Genomic DNA, 21,505 nt, shown 5'->3' on the forward strand with positions numbered 1-21,505 from the left:
GGTCCTCATCTCAGCACCAAGACCCAGCTCTACCCAACAGCCTACAGACTCCAGTGTTGGAAGCCTCAGGCCCAACAACCAGTAAGACAGGAACACAATCTCACTTATAAAAAAAAAGGAAAAAGAAAATTGAGATGGCAAAATAAAAATGTCACAGATGAAGAAGCAAGGTAAAAATCTACAAGACCAAATAAATGAAGAGGAAGTAGGCAATCTACCTGAAAAAGAATTCAGAGTAATGATAGTAAAGATGATCCAGAATCTCAGAAATAGAATGGAGGCACAGATTGAGAAAATACAAGAAATGTTTAACAAAGATCTAGAAGAACTAGAGAATAAACTAACAGAGATGAACAACACAGTAACTGAAATGGAAAATACACTAGAAGGAATCCATAACAGAATAACTGAGGCAGAAGAACGAATAAGTGAGCGGGAAGACAAAATGGTGGAAATAACTGCTGAGGAACAGAACAAAGAAAAAAGAATGAAAAGAGTTGAAGACAATCTCAGAGACCTCTGGGACAACACTAAACGCACCAACATTCAAATTATAGGGGTCCCAGAAGAAGAAAAAGAAAGGGTCTGAGAAAACATTTGAAGAGATTATAGTGGAAAACTTCCCAAACATGGGAAAGGAAATAGTCACCCAAATCCAGGAAGCACAGAGCATCCCATACAGGATAAACCCTAGGAGAAACACACCAAGACACATATTAATCAAACTAACAAAAATTAAATTCAAAGAAAAAATATTAAAAGAAGCAAGGGAAAACAAAAAATAACATAAAAAGGAATCCCCGTAAGGTTATCAGCTGATTTTTCAGCAGAAACTCTGCAGGCCAGAAGGGAGTAGCAGAATATACTTAAAGTGATGAAAGAGAAGAACCTACAACCAAGATTGCTCTACCCAGCAATGATCTCATTCAGATTCAACAGAGAAATCAAAAGCTTTTCAGACAAACAAAAGCTAAGAGAATTCATCACCACCAAACCAGCTTTACAACAAATGCTAAAGAAACTTCTCTAGGCAGGAAACACAAGAGAAGGAAAGACCCACAAAAACAAACCCAAAACAATTAAGAAAATGGTAATAGGAACATACATATCAATAATAACCTTGATACAGATGAACCAGTTTGCAGGGCAGAAGTTGAGACACAGATGTAGAGAACAAACGTATGGACACCAAGGGGGGGAAAGCTGCGGGGGGTGGGGATGGTGGTGTGCTGAATTGGGCAATTGGGATTGACATGTATATACTGATGTGTATAAAATTGATGACTAATAAGAACCTGCAGTATAAACAAACAAACAAACAAAAAAACAAATAATACTAAACTTTCTTTGGGTTATTTGTATGGAAATATGTTAATATAAATGTTTCAGACATTACATGAAATTTCTAAAAATCTTATATGTTCTGGTATAATGTTATAAGTCATAATTCTAGTTATTTAAAATGTATATCTCAGAAAATAACTAAATTTCCTTGTCAATTGCATTATTACGAACTTTCATCAAATCTTTAACCGTGGTCACTTTTAAGTCTTTTGTCATTTACAGATAGTTCTGGGTATACTCTGATGCTTTTGCAAAAATGTTCCTATAAAAGGGTTTCATCTTCAAGGAATTCATGGAAAAGACTCTGACAAATACAGGTTTCTGGTAACTATACTGCTGAACTGAATGAATAAGCATTTTCAGAACTCTAATGGAAAACTGATGAATTCATAAAAGTGCTAACAAAAGATCAAGATGAAAAAAATTAATTACATGGGACTGAGTGAACTGATGAGGATGATTATAATTTTTGTGACTTTCTGTTTGATTTAAAAAAAAATCCCACAAGGACTCAGAGGCAAAAAATATACAAATCAGTTTTCACTGCAAAGTAAAGGAGCTGTTACAGTGGAGGATTACAGGACTGAATGTCAATATTATGACATAGTATGAGTGTGTTTTGTGTTTGGTAATTGCAATCATTGTTGCTTTTGTTGTGGTCATCCATTTACAATGCTTGGTGTCAGTTTATCTGTTGTAAAAAAAATACAGTGTGTGTGTGTGAAAAGAAAAAAAAAAATAACCTTGAATGTAAATGGATTAAATGCTCCAACCAAAAGTCACAGACTGGCTGAATGATACAGAAACAAGACCCATATATATGCTGTCTACAAGAGACCCACTTCAGACCTAGGGACACATACAGACTGAAAGTAAAGGGATGGAAAAAGATATTCCATGCAAATGGAAATCAAAAGAAAGCTGGAGTAGCAAACTCATATCAGATGAAATAGACTTTAAAATAAAGGCTGTTACAAGAGATAAGGAAGGACACTACATAATGAACAAGGGATCAATGCAAGAAGAAGATATAACAATTATAAATGTTTATGCACCCAACATAGGAGCATCTCAATACATAAGGCAAATGCTAACAACCATGAAATGGGAAATCAACAGTAACACAATAAAAATAGGGGACTTTAACACCCCACTTACACCAATTGACAGATCATCCAAATAGAAAATAAATAAGGAAACACAAGCTTTAAATGACACAGTAGACCAGATAGATTTAATTGATATTTATAGGACGTTCCACCTGAAAGTGGCAGAATACACTTTCTCCTCAAGTGCACACGGAACATTCTCCAGGATAGATTGCATCTTGGGTCACAAATCAAGCCTCAGAAAATTTAAGAAAATTGAAAATTGTATCAAGCATCTTTTCTGACCACAATGCTATGAGACTGGAAATCAATTACAGGGAAAAACCTGTAAAACCCACAAATACATGGAGGCTGAAGTGCACTACTGAATAACCAAGAGATCACTGAAGAAATCAAAGAAGAAAAATAATACATAGAAACAAATGACAACAAAAACATAACGACCCAAAACCTATGGGATGCAGCAAAAGCATTTCTAAGAGGGAAGTTCATAGAAATTCAGTCTCACCTCAAGAAACAAGAAAAATCTCAAATAAACAATCTAACCCTATACCTAAAGCAGCTAGGGAAAGAAGCACAAAGAAAACCAATGTCAGTATAGAAGGAAAGAAATCATAAAGATCAGAGCAGACATAAATGAAATAGAAACAAAGGAAACAATAGCAAAGATTAATAAAACTAAAAGTTGGTTCTTTGAGAAAATAAACAAAACTGATAAACCCTTAGCCAGACTCATTCAGAAAATAAGGGAGAGGATGCAAATCAATAAAATTAGAAATGATAAAGGAAAATCACAACTGACACTACAGAAATACAAAGGATTATAAGAGACTACTACAAACAACTATATGCCAATAAAATGGACAACCATGAAGAAATGGACAAATTCTTGGAAAGGTACAATTTTCCAAGACTGAACCAGGAAGAATTAGAAAATATAAACAGACCTATCACAAGTAATGAAATTGAAAGTGTAATTAAAAATCTTCCAACAAACAAAAGTCCAGGACCAGATGGCTTCACAGGCAAATTCTATCAAATATTTAGAGAAGAGCTAGCACCCATCCTTCTCAAACTCTTCCAAAACATTGCAGATGGAGGAACACTCTCAAATTCATTCTATGAAGCCACCATCACCCTGATACCAAAACCAGAGAGGTATCACAAAAAAAGAAAACTATAGAACAATATCACTGATGAATATAGATGCAAAAATCCTCAACAAAATACTAGCAAACAGAATCCAACAACATATTAAAAGGATCATACACCATGATCAAGTGGGATTTATCCCAGGGATGCAGGGATTCTTCAATATATGCAAATCAATCAATGTGATACACCATATTAACAAATTGAAGGATAAAAACCATATTATCATCTCAATAGATGCAGAAAAAGCTTTTGTCAAAATTCAACACCCATTTATGTTAAAAACTCTTCAGAAAATGGTCATAGAGGGAACCTACCACAATATAATAAAGGCCATATATGACAAACCCACAGCAAATACTATACTCAGTGGTGAAAAACTGAAAGCATTTCCACTAAGATCAGGAAGAAGACAAGGTTGTACCCTCTTGCTGCTCTTATTCAACATAGTTTTGGAAGTCCTAGTCATGGCAATCAGAGAAGAAAAAAGAAATAAAAGGAATACAAAATGGAAAAGAAGAAGTAAAACTGTCACTGTTTGCAGATGACATGATACCATACATAGAAAATCCTAAAGATGCCACCAGAAAACAACTAGAACTAATCAGAGAATTTGGTAAGCTTGCAAGATACAAAATTAATGCACAGAAATCTCTGGCATTCCTATACACTAACAACGAAAAATCAGAAAGAGAAATTAGGGAAACAATCCCATCTACCACTGCAACAAAAAGAATAAAATACCTAGGAATAAACCTACCTAAGGAGACAAAAGACTTGTACTCAGAAAACTATAAAACACTGATGAAAGAAATTAAAGATGAGATAAACAGATGGAGAAATATACCATGTTCTCGGATAGGAAGAATCAACATTGTGAAAATGACTATAGTACCCAAAGAAATCTACAGATTCAATGCAATCCCTTTCAAACTACCAGTGGCATTCTTCACAGAATTAGAACAAAAAATTTTACAATTTGTGTGGAAACACAGAAGACCCTGAATAGCCAAAGCAGTCTTGAGGGATAAAAACAGAGCTGGAGGAATCAGGCTCCCCGACTTCAAACTATACTACAAAGCTACAGTAATCAAGACAGTATGGTACTGGCACAAAAACAGAAATATAGATCAGTGGAACAGGATAGAAAGCCCAGAGATAAACCCACACACATATGGTCAACCTAATTTATGACAAAGGAGGCAAGAATATACAATGGAGAAAAGACAGTCTCTTCAATAAGTGGTGCTGGGAAAACTGGAGCGCTACATGGAAAAGAATGAAATTAGAACACACCCTAACACCATACACAAAAATAAACTCAAAGCGGATTAAAGACATAAATATAAGACCAGACAGTGTAAAACTTTTAGAGGAAAACATAGACAAAACACTCTTTGACATAAACCACAGCAAGATCTTTTTTGACCCACCTCCTAGAGTAATGGAAATAAAAACAAAAATAAACAAATGGGACCTAATGAAACTTCAAAGCTTTTGCACAGCAAAGGAAACCATAAACAAGATGAAAAGACAACCATCAGAACGGGAGAAAATACTTGCAAATGAAATAACAGAGAAAGAATTAATCTCCAAAATATACAAACAGCTCATGGAGCTCAATATCAAAAAACAATCCAATCCAAAAATGGGCAGAAGACCTAAATAGACATTTCACCGAAGAAAACATACAGATAGCCAAGAGGCACATGAAAAGATGCTCAACATCACTAATTACTAGAGAAATGCAAATCAAAACTACAGTGAGGGGCTTCCCTGGTGGCGCAGTGGTTGGGAGTCCGCCTGCCGATGCGGGGGGCACGGGTTCGTGCCCTGGTCCGGGAGGATACCACATGCTGCGGAGCGGCTGGGCCTGTGGGCTATGGCCGCTGGGCCTGCGCGTCTGGGGCCTGTGCTCTGCAGCGGGAGAGGCCACAGCAGTGAGAGGCCCGCGTACCGCAAAAAAAAAAAAAAAAAAAAAAAACTACAGTGAGGTATCACCTCACAGCAGTCAGAATGGCCATTATAAAAAAATCTAGAAACAATAAATGGTGGAAAGGGTGTGGTGAAAAGGGAACCCTCTTGCACTGTTGGTGGGAATGTAAATTGATACAGCCACTATGGAGAACAGTATGGAGGTTCCTTAAAAAACTAAAAATAGAATTACCATATGACCCAGCCATCCCACTACTGGGCGTATACGCAGAGAAAACCATAATTCAAAAAGACACATGGACCCTAATGTTCATTGCAGTACTATTTACAATAGCCAGGACATAGAAGCAACCTAACTATCCATCGACAGATGAATGGATAAAGAAGATGTGGCACATATATACAATGGAATATTACTCAGCCATAAAAAGAAATGAAACTGAGTTATTTGTAGTGAGGTGGATAGACCTAGACTCTGTCATACAGAGTGAAGTAAGTCAGAAAGAGAAAAACAAATACCGTATGCTAACACATATATATGGAATCTAAAAAAAAAAGAAAATGGTACTGATGAACCTAGTGGCGGGGCAGAATAAAGACATAGACTTAGATAATGGACTTGCAGATATGGGGTGGTGGGGGAAGCTGGGGTGAAGTGAGAGAGTGGCATGGACATTTATACACTACCAAATGTAAGATGGGTAGCTAGTGGGAAGCAGCCGCATAGCACAGGGAGATCAGCTCGGTGCTTTGTGACCACCTAGAGGGGTGGGATAGGGAGGGTTGGGAGGGAGGCTCAAGAGGGAGGGGATATGGAGATATATTTATGCATATGGCTGATTCACTTTGTTGTACAACAGAAACAAACACAGTATTGTGAAGCAATTACACTCCAATAAAGATCTATTAAAAATTCTGTTATTTTTCTTGGTGCACACATTTTTAATTTTTTCCCATGGTAATTCAGAATCTGATTAAAACTACCAAATGATGAAAGTCTTAGTGACTTTCAGGGTTGGAACCACTGAAAAATCTGAAAAGCTATTTTGGTAGAACTTGTACAGTAGATGGTTCCTGTTACATAGAAAAAACAACTGCAAATTTTGCCAGCAGGAAACCATCTAAATACATATTAGTTACCACATGAGGTAATAATGGGATGCACAGGGACTGCTTGCAGCCCCGGCAAGCATATTGCTGGTGTGCTGCTCCAGGATTTCTAGGGAGTTATTATTACTTAATATTTAGGAAATTATATGCCACAAATGTGCTAAGCAAAAATTAACAAGATCTTAGCCTTCAGGGAACATCCTATATTCTACGTGAGACAGCATTCATACACAATTCCCTAAATGTTTACGCATTAAAAAAAGACATGAATTTTCCTCCCGGTAAAAGGAGATTGTTACCTGATTAGAAGCTGTTTTACTACTTTGTGTTCTGAGTAGAATTAGGATGTCAATTCAGGTGGCTAGGGTTAGCTTATGGTCACCGGTCTTCCTTCTGTTTTTCTTAAAGAACTATAAGGAAACTCATCTTTTTGAATATTATTAAGGGCTCCTATAGGCTAGGATTTTAGAAGTCCTTCCTAGTGTAATAAAAAGAGCAAAATATCACAGACGTGAATCTTAATCACATTTTGAAACTTACTGTATTATATCTTTGTTTTAAAAAGACGGTCAATTCTTAAGGTCACATTTTGACACTTCCCTCAAGCAGAAGCAGATAGCTAAGCTGTGTGAAGCATGATAATGGGGTTAAACAAAACAGTTTCTGTTGACCTTTAAAAGATGTATAATCTACCTCTTTGTACAAGAGTAAACTATAGCAGCATTCACAGCAATAAAAGTATCAGTTGAAGTTTATTTACATATTGTTTTATTTCATCTTCACAACAGCCCTTTGAGAGTGGCATTATATATATCTTCACTTTACGAAGATAAGGTTAGAAGGATTCTTTCCTTAAAAGACAAGGGAAGCTCAGAAAGGTTAAGCAAATTATCCAAGGTCAGACAGCCAGGAAGTTGCAGAGTCAGGATTTAAGCCTTGTCTGTTTTTTCCCAAGGCATTTGCTTGTTGCATTATGCTGTACCACTTCTTCTAATGGAGATTCAGATTTTATAGGTGACAATTCTGGTATCTTTACTAGCATAAATACTATTCTGTTGTTTTAGGATGTGAAAAATAAGAGAAAATATCTGTTAAAATTATGTAGGTCACAGTTTCTCAAAATATAATGGAGACTTGAGCTTATGGTAGGGAATTGTTGGATAAACATTTGAATGTTCAAGACTGGAGTGTGAGATTGTCTCTTTGCTCCTTGCTGATCCACTTTCTGGAGGAAAAACTCTGCTTTAGACTTTCCTCATTTCCTCCCTCCCTCAAATGCAGATTGAGGGAGGTTCTGAGCCTTAACATATAGTCTGTTCTCTACCTAGACTATGATTTTTCATTGTCTTTGTTTGGCTAACTCCTCGTCTTTTAGTTCTCAGCTGAAGCCTCCTTTCCTATGGCCCTCCGTGATCCCTAGACTTGAGCTATTCCCCTGCAATTCCAGCTCTTTGCTCTTCTTGACATCTGTTACACATATTGTAATTCTTTGTTCATTTTCCTCTGAAGGGGATGGGCCCTATCTATTTTTTCAGCATTTGTTATATGTAGATGCTCACTATCTATTTGTTGGATCAACAGATGGACAACTGTCTCCACTTAGAGGACATTCTCATCTTAAAAGGCTTAGATGGATCAGTGCGGTATTTGGGGAAGATTCATGGAGTGATCAGCTTAGCCAACTCTACTCTAGGCCTTTGGGGAATCACTTTCCTTTCTTTCAGTCCTTCTCTCCATGCCTTCTCCTACCATTAGAGATAGTTGGGGACTTTGGGAGGAAAAAGGAGAGAAGGACCACTCAGTCTGACTCTAGTCTGGTCCTTAATCTAAAGGAGCATGAAGAACCCTCATGGCTCACAATAGGTCTGGCAAGAAGACTTGATATGATTTGGGACTAAAACTGTGTTGGGCTGATAATAGAATATCCATCGGTTTGGCCTTTAGTCTATATATCACTTGTAAACCAGTAGCAGGTCAAATATCTGGCTAAAGAGTTGGGATTCAAGAGTCAAACCTGTTTTTATTAGAGCAATAACTAAACACAAAATCTACCAGACTTGACATCTTAAGACTTGGAATTCAGGGCCAGCTCTGCCATGACCTATATTTGTGGGGCCCTGGGGAAGCCATTATCTTGGTCTTATTTTTATCTTCTCAGGTTTTTTTTGGAGACCAGGATGAGAGCATACATGAGAGAGAATTTTCATAACTATAAAACATAAACTTACTCGTATTGTAGTTCATTCTGCTTCAGAAAGTCTTCCACAGTGAAAATATCTTCTGCTTTAACACGGAAGTCAGCTGTACTGTGAGGTTTGATTTGTGTGACAGAATCTGGTTTCCAGAAGTCAATCTGAATAAGGAATAAGATGTATTGTACTGGACGCCTATAATTCAATGGGCGAATTATCACCAGCAAGCACACTATTGCTGTACTCCAGTGAGTTATTTTCAGACTCAAATTATCCATGAAATCTCTTAAAAATCTCTCCCTTGAATGAATAAGAGTTGCGACCAAGCAGTTAGATGTCAATAAAAGTGTTTACACATACATACATAGCATTAATTGATTATGAACAAGCATGAAGAGCATATAATTATCTCCCATAATGCTAGTTAATGGCAGTATTCTATAACTGCTCTCTTCTATTTATTGATTTTCTAGAACAGTTGCTTATTGTGATAGCAATGTTTGTGGTAGTGGATGCATGTGCTGAATGAATGATGCCGAATTAACTGGAGCCACAAAATTTAAAAGCGAGAAATTGAGCTTTCTCTTACTTTTTAATGGACTCATTTTATGAGTTTCTCTTGGAACTCAGTGCTATACAAGTCATAGTAATGTGTGGAACCAAGAACATCCCTGACCTGTGGGGGATCCATCAGGGAGGAAAAATGTATCTGTCCACAGTGGTTATGTTGGAACCATGGCCAGAAACAAAATATTCTTGAGGATCCAATAATGTGCTGACATTTTCATTTGTTCAGTTATTCATCAGCTATTACTGAGGACCTACTATGTGCTAGGCTCTGTGCCTGAGACTAGGAATACACTAGTGAGCAAATCAGACATGGGGAGATTTTAGAGGAAATTGTGCACAAAAGTAGTATGACATATTTGATAATTCTAATGTTCTTCTTTGTGGATGTGTGGTTTCAGATCTCCTTTTTCCTTGGGAAAATATTAACCAATGACATTCCGCCTCTCACAGGTCTCTGTTTTTCTGTTCTTTGCTTGAGCTGAGTAAAGGCCTAGAAACCTGAGGTGACCCTGATATTGGATCTTTCTCTGCCCTGTTTCTCACTCAATACCTGTTTAGATATTTATGAGCTAGTCTCAGGATGGAGATGTGACAGGTGGTGGTACTTAGGACCATTGCTTTGGAACTTAGAAGGGAGTTTGGGCACACTTAGAGGTTGTGAAATAGAAACTGATGATGTAAGATAATAAGATGACTCAATTTTAGATATACCTGTGGAGAATCCAGGTGCCTATATCCTGTCCTGGTAATCTTCAAACCTCTGTAGATGTCTAGAGGGTACTGAATCAGGAGTCAGGGTCATAGGGAAGGTCAGGGGAATGGGAGGCAGGGACATTAGGATTACACAGGAGGGATTCCAGAAGAAATAGTGTGAGTATGGTTGTCACTAAGGTATTGGAAAGAGAGAGTACTGATAATTTGACAAGGATTGGCTGCAGAATGTGATCTATTGAGTCAAAGATGAGAGGATAAAGGTGAGAGGTTAAAAGATAGTGGAGGGGGACTTCCCTGGTGGTCCAGTGGTTGAGAATCCGCCTGCCAATGCAGGGCACGCGGGTTTATCCCTGGTCGGGGAACTAAGATCTCACATGCCAAGGAGCAACTAAACCTGCATGCTCTAGGAGCCCGCATGCCTCAGCTACAGAGAAGCCTGCACGCTGCAATGAAGAGCCTGTGAGCACAGCGAAGATCCTGCGTGCTGCAACTAAGACCCAACACAGCCAAATAAATGAATAGATAAATATTAAAAAAAAAAAAAAGGTAGTGGAGGAAGTATAAAGGCTTATCATGATAAAGACAGAGAAAGCAAGGGCTGGTGATGAATTCTAGTTAGCCAGCATTGTAAAGAGGAGGGCCAAGAAGACAAGCACATTATAGGAGAAAGCATGTTTTTAAAAGTTAACTCTGAATTTGTGTTCTTAATAAATGCCTGTCATTCCATGGTGGGATGGGAGAGGGAGGTGTATCTTTATTATAGACACAGAGGTTTAGAGTTGGTAAAGCACATAAAGTCCTCCAAGCATCTGTAGGCAACTTAACAGCGCCCCACTCATACTTAACACTGGGGCCTTTTAGCGTGCTCAGGAGACTCCCCACTGCCAAGATCTGCATCTCTGTGCTTGAAAACTCCCCCAAACTGGAAAAAGCCTAACAGCTCGCAGCAGGCAGGAGGTGCCAAAGAAATAACTCTTTCCAGAGAAGTGCTTAACCGATGACCCTAGCAAGTTGATGTCTAAATATTCCAAATCTGTCATTTCTCAGGTGGGATAATTTTGATGCCTGTGGTTTGCACCCTTTCCTGGAATTTCTCTGTAGGATTAAGCTCTATTCATCCTCTGTGATAGCTGGCTTAATAGTGCCCCTTTTGTTTGCTGCCCTCCCTTCTTTGTATCACTCCTCACTTGTCTACCCAGGCTCCCTGTACTTTCCAAATGAAATCTTTGCCCTTGAATCTTTGTCTAAGGGTCTGCTCTGGAAGAACGTACATTAAGATGGTAGCTTTCCACTTAGAGTAACAAATACCTGCACAATATCCTTGGTGATGGTTCTGATACAATCCTGAGTATATCTAGTACTACTTCAGAACAGCCTAATTGCCTTTTGATGGTTTTCCTTCTGATATTAAGTTGAAAGTTGCCTTCCCTAATCGTCTAACCTCTTGTACAAATGTTTGTCCTGGCTCTGCCAAATATTGGGAGAAATATATATATATATGTAATTTCTCAACCCCATTTAAGAAAAAATATATATATATTTTTAAATGGGGTAGAGAAATCTCATAAGCATGTTTGACAGAAGACTTGCAGACCTAACCTGAGGTCCTGTAAAAACTCTCCTTTGACAAGGAGAAAATTGGTCAGCAAACATACCAACATCCAACACTATGGAGTCCTGCAAATATGATGCAGACTTAGTAACCTGGAGTTAGTCCCCAGTTCTTAGGAGAAACGGAGCCAAAAATCAGGAGTAACATTATAGCCTTATAGATGTTTACAATGCATTAAGTATGGTTACAAATAATGAACTTAAAATATTGGTACAGGGAGATAAATATAAATTTCGGTAATTACCAACACTTTGTGAATGAGATCTATGTTTAAAATATGGAAGTGGAGTAAAATATGTGATATGAGATATGGGTAATTGAATTATTATATGTAAAGGAGTTATAAAACTGAGGTTATAAAATTATAAATCCAGGAACCTGAGTGACAACCATTTGTTGGAAGATAAAGGAATATCTTTAAGTGATACCACTGTGGGAATGTCAACTTAATCAGCCAGCTGGCTAATATTTAAAGAGTCTTTCCTAAAATATATTACAAAACCAGCACAAAAGCAAGTAGTGTATTCACCTTAAATTCTTTTGGGAAAAAGAAGGATTCATAAAAGAATAAATATTTGTGTTGGGGAATTTTGGTTCTTCACATATTTACACAAATTTGTTTCTTCACGTTACGTTTGACTATGAGCTGAGCATTTGATAGACTCTTCCTTTATTTTGATGGAATTTTCCTTTCTTGTTGGAAGAGGAAATGACTTCTACTCTAGGCCTAGTTCCAGACAGCATGGAGAAGCTTACGGTCATAATGGAAGTGATGGGAACATTGGAAGACTGTAACCAAGTTACCTTGGGCATGCACCTGAAACTACAGAAACAGAGTTCAAGAAAGTACTGAGAAAAGAGAATAGGTTTTGTGGGGAATGTCTCCAATAAAGGAACAAGGAGATAAAAATGAAACCCTTACTATACAATTACATATGGAAAGAGGGAGGCTTCTAGAGTCCCTTGTGGTCACAGGTCTCTCCAATACATTCAACTTTGAAAAGGACATGTTCAAAAGCAGGGAGGAAGGACACACGGCCAAGGATGAATACAAAGACTAGATGCCCTTGTAATGATCTTATCAGGAAGGCTACAGTCCAGAATATGCTGCACTTGCAAGATTGCTAAGGAGAGTAAAACTTCCTTTTTTTTTAACATCTTTATTGGACTATAATTGCTTTACAATGTTGTGTTAGTTTCTGCTTTATAACAAAGTGAATCAGCTATATGTGTACATATATCCCCATATGTCCTCCCTCTTGCATCTCCCTCCCACTCTCCCTATCCCACCCCTCCAGGCGGTCACAAAGCACTGAGCTGATCTCCCTGTGCTATGCGGCTGCTTCCTACTAGCTATCTATTTTATATTTAGTAGTATATATTAGTCCACGCCACTCTCTCACTTCGTCCCAGCTTATCCTTCCCCCTCCCCGTGTCCTCAAGTCCATTCTCTACCTCTACGTCTTTATTCCTGTCTTGCCCCTAAGTTCTTCAGAACCATTTTTTTTTAAATTCCATATATGTGTGTTAGCATACGGTATTTGTTTTTCTCTTTCTGACTTACTTCACTCTGTATGACAGACTCTAAGTCCATCCACCTCACTACAAATAACTCAATTTCGTTTCTTTTTATGGCTGAGTAATATTCCGTTGTATATATGTGCCACACCTTCTTTATCCGTTCATCTGTCGATTAAAAATCTCTTTTTCAATCATGTTGGAAATAAAATGAATACAGAAGAAACACGCAGTCTCACTGCTTGGAGCTAAAGTATGTTTGCAGCTGGAAGAGAGGAAGTAGCCAGATTGACCTCTTGTTTGGCTTTTGTCTTTTCTAAGGAGTTTTATACTATCTCTTGTTTTTTCTACTTCTACTGAGAGATGAAATTACCATAAGTAAAGAAATTTTCAAATATTATGATTTTAGCAGAAAAACCTTCTTTGGAAAGAGAACATTGAGGCCCAGGATAGATAAGCAGAGAGGGGATTAGTCAGGTAATGCAAATTGCATTCAAAATCCTGGATCTAATGACAGTAATGATAACAAACGCTTACATAGTTTTTACTGTGTAAGTTCTTTCTGAGTACTTATATTAATTCTTTTAAATCTCACAACAATCCTGTAAGGTAAATGCTGTTATTCTCCTTATTTGACAAATGAGAAAGTTGAGACCCGGAGAGGCATCCAAGGTCCAGCTAGCAAGTGGTAGAGCCAGGAATCGAACCCAGGAAGTCTGAGTCCGGATTCTCTGCTCTTGGCCACCAGAAAATGCTGAATTTTAGATAACTAAAAAAATACTGAAGATGTGATTGCAGAACTTTCTCAGCAATCTTGGAGGAATCAGAGCTTGAAGGGATCACTGAGGAGTGGAGGGGGCATGTCTTGGATTTCGTGAACAGGAAGACACGTGAATCCCAGAAGCGGGAGCTCCAGGGGCCTGGCATGGATACTGGCAAAGTAAACTAGAAGCAGGTGGACTGTGAATATTCAGAAAAGGAAGCCATGATCCTTGGGAGCCAGCACGGTTTAAAGCAAGAATAAGTCAAGCCAAAAAAAAGAAAAAAAAAAAATAAGTCAAGCCCAATTAACTTCATGTTATCCTTGAAAGAGACCACTAGCCTGATAGGATGCTGAATCTGGATCTTAGCAAAGCGTTTGACCAAGTCTGTGCATTTATATTCTTCTTTACAAGCTGGAAAGCACAGTGTTAGCTGTAGGTAACACCACAGTAACTTGGGTAGTAGAGCAAACTCATCCAAGGAGAGTTGGTTAATGAACCACTTTCAGTGCTTACTTAACACTGTGTCTGGCATATTGGAGCCTCATGATAAATAGGTATTAAATGAACGAACCATGAAGGGTGCCTCTAATTCTGTGCTGACCCCTGACTTACTTAATGTTTTTCCTTTATCAGTGACAAAGATAAAAGTCAAGAATGCATGTTTATCAAACTTGCTGGTGATACAAACTTAGGGCAAAGAATTATTTGGATGAGTGAGTTAATTTTTAAAACTGTCTCAATATGCTATCAAGATAATTTTTAACAGAGTAAATCTAAAATCCTGCATTTAGGTTAAAAAATCAATTAGGCAAGTATAGAAAGAAGAATACCTTGCTTGAGGGTGATTCATGTGAGAAAAAATAGCCTAATAGTTTTGATCGGCAATAGGTGTTCTGTAAGCTAAGAGCATTCTAACTGTTCAAGGTGCTAAAAAGAATCTTAGGCCCCATTAATAAGTGTTTGCTTTACAAATGAAAGCAGGCAATTGTCCTACAGTATGTATTAATCAGAGCACACCTGGAGGTCCATTGTCAATTCTGAGAGCTGCATTTTAAAAAAGAAATATAGACAGAAAGATTGAGCTATATTCAGAGGTGACCAGAATGATCAAGTGTCTGTAAACCAGTGCTAAGAGAAATGATGGAAGGCCTGGAAAAGATAAATCTTAGAAGTGAGACAGTATTTGACTCAGCTAGGTCCAGTGGGTCAAAGATAGAGAAGGTAGCTTTCAGCTCAGTATAACGATTAAAATCATTTGTAAGGACTTCCCTGGTGGCGCAGTGGTTGAGAGTCTGCCTGCCAATGCAGGGGACACGGGTTTGTGCCCCGGTCCAGGAAGATCCCACATGCCGTGGAGCGGCTGGGCCCGTGAGCCATGGCCGCTGAGCCTGCATGTCTGGAGCCTGTGCTCCGCAACGGGAGAGGCCGCAACAGTGAGAGGCCCGCGTACCGCAAAAAAAAAAAAAAAAAAAAAAAGATTTGTAAGGCAAATTTGCTACCTTGAAAAAGCAGTATTCCTACTATTCTTGGAAATACTCAAACAGTTTTTATCAGGGCTAATAACTAGGGATGCTGTTTCCACTGAGGAAGTTCAAATTTGAGTGGAAGGCTGCAGTAGATGACTTTATATTATCTTTCAATTCTAACCTTCTGAATTTGTTTCAGATTATGACACTCTTTACCTTCTTTTTTCCTCCACACCTTAAAAGCTAAAAAGATAACTATAGAAAGATAGATGGTTGGATGGATAGATAGATACTTAGGAGCTAGTAGAATATTTTGGTTTCTGTATTCATGAAAAGACAGCATTGGATCAAGTAAACTATTGTGGTCAGCAATAGCTTCCTGACACGCTATATATATAAAATTAAAACTGTCAGTTTTCATCCCATATACAGTGAATTTTTTAAAATAAAGTAGCCTAGAGATTTTGGTTTCTTGAAAGTAAAATATGAAAATCACTCCTGGCTTTTTACCTTCTTTACCTCCTTCATGCCATATCATTAAGAGGGCCTGAATCAAGGTCATGAAAACTCAAGCTGTTTGATTTGGAATGAAAGAAAATCAAAGAGAACAGATGATACATGGGATGTGGAAATGAATATCAAGTTGGACAAAAGCCCAGTTTTTCTGTAATATCCAAGCTCATCATTTTTCTCTTTTGCCTTAGAAGGGAAGTTACTGTACATTAAATGTTCTATGACCTTTGCAACAGTTTCAGCTCATTCAGTTGTCATGCTCTGGAAGCTGTTTAAAAGTTACCCTGGATTTATAATAGGGCTTATGGCAATCTAATTTAGGCAGAAAAAGAAGGCACGGGGGCACTAAATGTTTTTCAAGTTTTTATTTCTTGCTACAAAAGCGCTATAGTTAATATTTCATGTCATTCTTCCTTTGATGGAATCATAGTGTAATCTAAGATTTTAAAATAAGTGTGAAGGAAACCCTATAGCATAGAATTGTTATTTACCTGCCTGGTGCTGGCCAACTCACGGAGTAAGTTGATGTCATTTTCATTTTCAACACTGACACGGAACACCTTCTCCCTGAATGGTGAAATACAGAAGAAGGAGAGAAAATTTAAAATTGGGTAATGTGTTCAAATTTTTTGGCTAGCAAAGAAGTGCTTCTCATTTAAGGTGTCAGTCACTTACCCTTCAAAGTGCTCACCAGAATTGTGAGCAGAGGCTAGGGTCACAGTCACGAGAATCAAGAACGCCAACATTGTGCCTGATTAGGTCTTTTGGTGGGTTTCACCTGCTTTTATAATTGGGGTGTTCTTTGTTTACTTCTCCGGATTGCAAATAGGCACTATCAAGTCTTGATTAAAGGTTTTCCTGGCATTGTTGCCCTGGTAGCTGCGTAAAGTCTGCAAGTATATCTCTCTTAACACCTGTGGAAACAGCAAATAATCTGAAGTTCAGCCTGTCTGATTTGGATGTCAGACCTAGAATAGTCTGGAGGTAAAGGAGTTTTAAATAAAATCTATTTTATAGCCTTTAACATTTTTTTGATTTGAGAATTATATAGAACAAAGTCTATAGAGTTTGACATCCCAGTCAAGGTGTAGAACATTTTCATCAGCCTAAGAAGTTCCTTTGAGCATCTCTCCAGTCTATTTCTGTACTCCCCTCAGGCAACCACCATTCCCATTTCTAGCTGCATGCGTTAATTTTGTCTGTACTAAAACTTCATATAAATGAGGTCATATGGTATATAGTTCTTTGTGTCTGGCTTCTTTCATTCCAGATAACATTTTTGAGATTTATTAGTGTTTTGTTTGTATTATTGGTTTGTTCCTTTTTATTAACGAGTAGTATTCTATTGTATACCCCAGTTTATTTTCCTGTTGGTGGATATCTGATTGTTTCCAGTTTTGTGTCATCATGAATAAAGCTGCAATAAACCTTGTATACAAGACCTTTTGTAGATACATGTTTTCATTTTGGAGGGAGGTCAATATAAGAATGGAATTGCTAAATAATAATGTAGGAGGGTTTCACACTATTAAGATTCTGCCAAACATTTTTCCACAGTTGTTGTATCACTTTAAGTTTCCCCCAGTATCTAGTTGCTCTGCATTCTCCCTAACATTTTGGTGTTATAGTCTTTAATTTTGGTAATTTTAGTGAGTGTGCAGTGGTATCTAATTGTGGTTTTAATTCATATTTCCCTGATGCCAATGACATTAAACATCTTGTAATGAATTCTTTGGCCATTTGTAAGTCCTCTTTTGCGAAGCATCTATTGAAGTCTTTTGCCTTTTAAAAGAAGTTACTTGTTTGCCTTTTTATTATTGTTTTTCTTTTATAACTTGGGTCTTTTACATTTTTTCCCAAGAAGTCTTTGACTATCCCAAGGCCTCAAACATATTTGCCTATGTTTTCTTATGGGAGCTTTGTAGTTTAGGTCATTATGCACAATGTAAGTTACGGATCAACACATTTAAAAAAACATGGGTATCCAGTAGATCCAGTACTATTGGTTGAGAAGGCTTTTCTTTCCCCATTGAATTACAGTCGATGTCTGTGTCAAATTCATTTGGCCATATATGTGCAGGGTAATTTCTGGATTTCATATTGCGTTCCATTGATCTATTTCTCTAATTTCATACAACTTTCACAATGTCTTAATTACTATATAGTAAGTCTTAAGGTCAGAGAGTATATAAATCCTTCAGCTTCTTTTCCAAGATTGCTTTGGCTACTCTAAGTACTTTACATTTCCATATATATTTCAGTGTCCACTTGTCAATTTCTATGAAAATAGAAAAATCCTGCTGGAATTTTGATTGGTGTTGCACTGATCTATAGGTCAGTTTGGGGAGAATTGATATAATTATACTTTTGAGTCTGCCAAATTATAAGCCTGTTATCTCTGTACATTAATCTGGGTCTTTGTCAAAAAGTGTGAAGGGTCTGAGATACTATCCTACATACAAGATAAAACGTTATCCAGCCACAGTTTCATAGATGCTGGCAGAAGACAAAACTCCTGGATCAAAATTGAAGGACTTTATTATGCAAGCACAGCAGACAGCATAAGCTTTATGTTTGTTTCAGTCCTTTTACTCCCCAGTCCTATGAGGATGATGTGGAGGTGGGCCCAGGTAGATGCTGGGTGCAAAGGTTTGTGTCACAATTGAGGTATACCAAGTTTAGGAACCTCTCAATCTTATAAGGGAGCTGCTAGCCAATCTGCCCAACTTTTACCCCAGAGGAGACATTAGCTTTAATATCCTGAATGGCAAACAGAACTTTCCTTTGCCCTGGAGGGGGATGCCATTTCTGTCTTTCAAGTTGTTTGCTGTACAAACATCTTTGAAAAGATAGTCCAAAATAAAAGCTGTCCCAAGACATGCAGAAACAGAGGGATCCACGAAGACTTGTCTCTCAACAGTTCCTACCTCTTTCTATACACTCTTGACTTCCGGTGAATTTTTCCGTGAGTGTGCTACTCTGTTGGTCACTCTTACTAATCTGACTGAGAGGGACTGGGACCAAATCCATTCAATTTGCCTAATATGGCATTTAATTAAGGTTACTATCAACAGGACTCCCAACAGTATGAGGAAACTAATCTGTAGTATTGACCTCAGCCATGCCTCCCCTAGGGTACCAGATCTAACCAGCTGAAGAAATTCCATAAAACATCAGTGTCTGCTTTAGAAAGTCAGGTAGCTTTTTTCTTAAATTTCAGTATTGACTGTTCCACTGAGACAACAATACAGTTACAACAGGAAATACTAGCTATTGTATAAACTCCACCATCGCCTGAAAGAAGGGAGTCTAGAGCAACTCTGTCATGTGTGACAACTTAGAGTAGGGGTTCGGATCTGGATGGCTAAAAAAAAGAATGACATAATCATTTGTGGATGACTTGTGGTATTGTACTTGGGATGGTAAACATGCTAGAGAATTTATTTCAATTGGTGCTTTGTGAATCCAAGTGGAGGGCAATTAGGATTTTCAGTTAGTAATTAACATTTGTTTTTGTTAGTTGCAATAATTTTTCATAGATATTAAAATTGCTGCTTCCCATCTCATGTTTATATATTTAAATTCTTCTTTTTTATGCACAGCTTTGGTGATTAATAAGCCAAGAGGCACCTTTGTGTCTGTTCGCGTTTCATGTAACAGCATGAGATTTGGGAGAGGCTGTAAACTGCCCCATGGAGTTATGATTCATCCTATGTGATGTCTCACTTTCTGGAAGAGCACTTCCCCAAGCATATTCCATGGTGTTAAATAGGAAAGCGTTCTAAGGTCAAACATGTTTGCTTTAAACTAAAGTAAACAAACTCATTTAGTGTAGGGCTTTTTAGAGTTGTTAATATGTATTGTAAATTATCAAAAAGGGGCTCTGATACAGCATTTCCCAAACTTATCTCACAGTAGAGTGCCAGGTTGGTTAAGTCCAGCTAAATTAGAAGGTTTAGGACTATTGCTAGATCATTGTGTTTGGTTGTGGAACGTTTTCCTCAAAAGCATCACTTAGGACCAGTGATTTTGGGAACACATTTTGGGAAACTCTAGACTGAGTTAACAAAGGGAATGACATTAACTTGTGGATTCTTGGTCTGTTTTGTTCAAGGCCAAAAAGTTTATTGTGACTTCAGTGTTAAGTTCAGTGGGCTAAGTGCTATCGGTGTGATTGTAAAATACTAAGAATATATTCAGAAGAATGTTTACAGGCATGTTTTGAACACCTACCTTGGATTATAAGTTATACTGTTTAGATGGAAGTTCAGTGAATATATACAAATGTATATATAGTTACATTTGATTACATTTAATTATATGATTTATGATACTGAAGTATAACTTGTTTTTGGAGCTGTATAAATAAAGCTTCACTGAAGGATAGACAGGTCCAAGAGAAGGAGAGATGGACCTGCGCTCTCTATGTTTCTAAACAGTACCCTGCCTCCAGGATGATGTTGTCATGGATGTCAGGCTCTCCCAAGTTTCACTAGGCAGATAAGTCACTCCTCCTCTTAGGAGGGGCAAGTACTGATCACCCCTCCTGGGAGGAGTGACTCAAAGTGACTCTGAGTGTTCAGAGATGAAAAGGGCTTGATTTCTGCTCTTCAAGCCCTGCTGTGCCAGGTATATTAGTGGTTAGACACAAATTTTAAGGAAGTAGTTTTCTTGACATCTTTCTTATTTTTTGTAGAGTGTGGGTTTAACAGTTGGGTCAATTGATGATTCTGGGCAAACCATTCTCTCAACTTGAGTGCTACCTAGAACTGATGGGTGAGAAGTAAATAGAGGGCACTTTACTGTTAAAGGACCAGATGATTCAAGGGAAGAGAGATAAATCAGGGAATGTGCAATTTCTGTTAAGTCAGAGAAAACAGTTCTAATGACTTGGAGGAGTTCAATTACTTTATACATATATTTGTGTCTATTGGATATTGAATAGGAAACATTTTATATAAAAATTATTCTCTCAGAAACCCAGTATCATCATCATTGTTGTCGTCATCACCATCATATTCTATCATCAGTTGCTAGACCATTTACTATGAAAGAGGAACATTATTACTTCAATTCTGATGTTTAAAACATGATAGGATTTTAGGTGATAGAAGAGGGAAGTTCCTAAATGGGAAGTTATTTTTGAAAAAAGTTAGCTTTTGTTTCTGTTTGCATCCAGTCAAAATAACTGATTGTCAGTCAATGCAATGAAAATTCTACTCACGTTTTATCATAACTGAACTGTCCAGTTGTTTGTGAGGCAGCCAGAATTTCCATGTAATTTGAGTGGTATAACTGATTGATGACACAGTCTGTGGTATGCCTCCAAGGAGGGCAAAAACGACCTGAAAATGTTATCCAGGTGTACCAATGGCCTGTTAGCTTTGTGTAATTATATTTAATATTCAGATAGACTGCCTTTTTATGGATGTGAAGAGGGAGGCTAGTAAACATTTTCTTGGAGGCTTTTCTCTCTGGCATCTACTGCTTTTGGTACATGCATGTA

At 37.7% G+C, this 21,505-nt stretch overlaps 1 protein-coding gene across 1 annotated transcript in view; it reads right to left on the reverse strand.

The window, feature by feature from the left end:
• The window catches only part of CPB1 (carboxypeptidase B1), a 39,587-nt gene extending 22,842 nt beyond the window's left edge, over positions 1–16,745 (reverse strand). Inside the window, exons 1-3 of the mRNA XM_060149141.1 lie at positions 16,675–16,745; positions 16,491–16,566; positions 8,879–9,003 (exon numbers count right to left, since the gene is read on the reverse strand). Of these exons, the coding sequence (XP_060005124.1) occupies positions 8,879–9,003; positions 16,491–16,566; positions 16,675–16,745 (272 nt within the window). The remainder of the gene's footprint in view (positions 1–8,878; positions 9,004–16,490; positions 16,567–16,674) is intronic.
• Positions 16,746–21,505: the final 4,760 nt, after the last annotated feature.

The sequence above is a fragment of the Lagenorhynchus albirostris genome, chromosome 5, assembly GCF_949774975.1.
Source record: "Lagenorhynchus albirostris chromosome 5, mLagAlb1.1, whole genome shotgun sequence".
In the NCBI taxonomy this organism is placed as follows: domain Eukaryota; kingdom Metazoa; phylum Chordata; class Mammalia; order Artiodactyla; family Delphinidae; genus Lagenorhynchus; species Lagenorhynchus albirostris.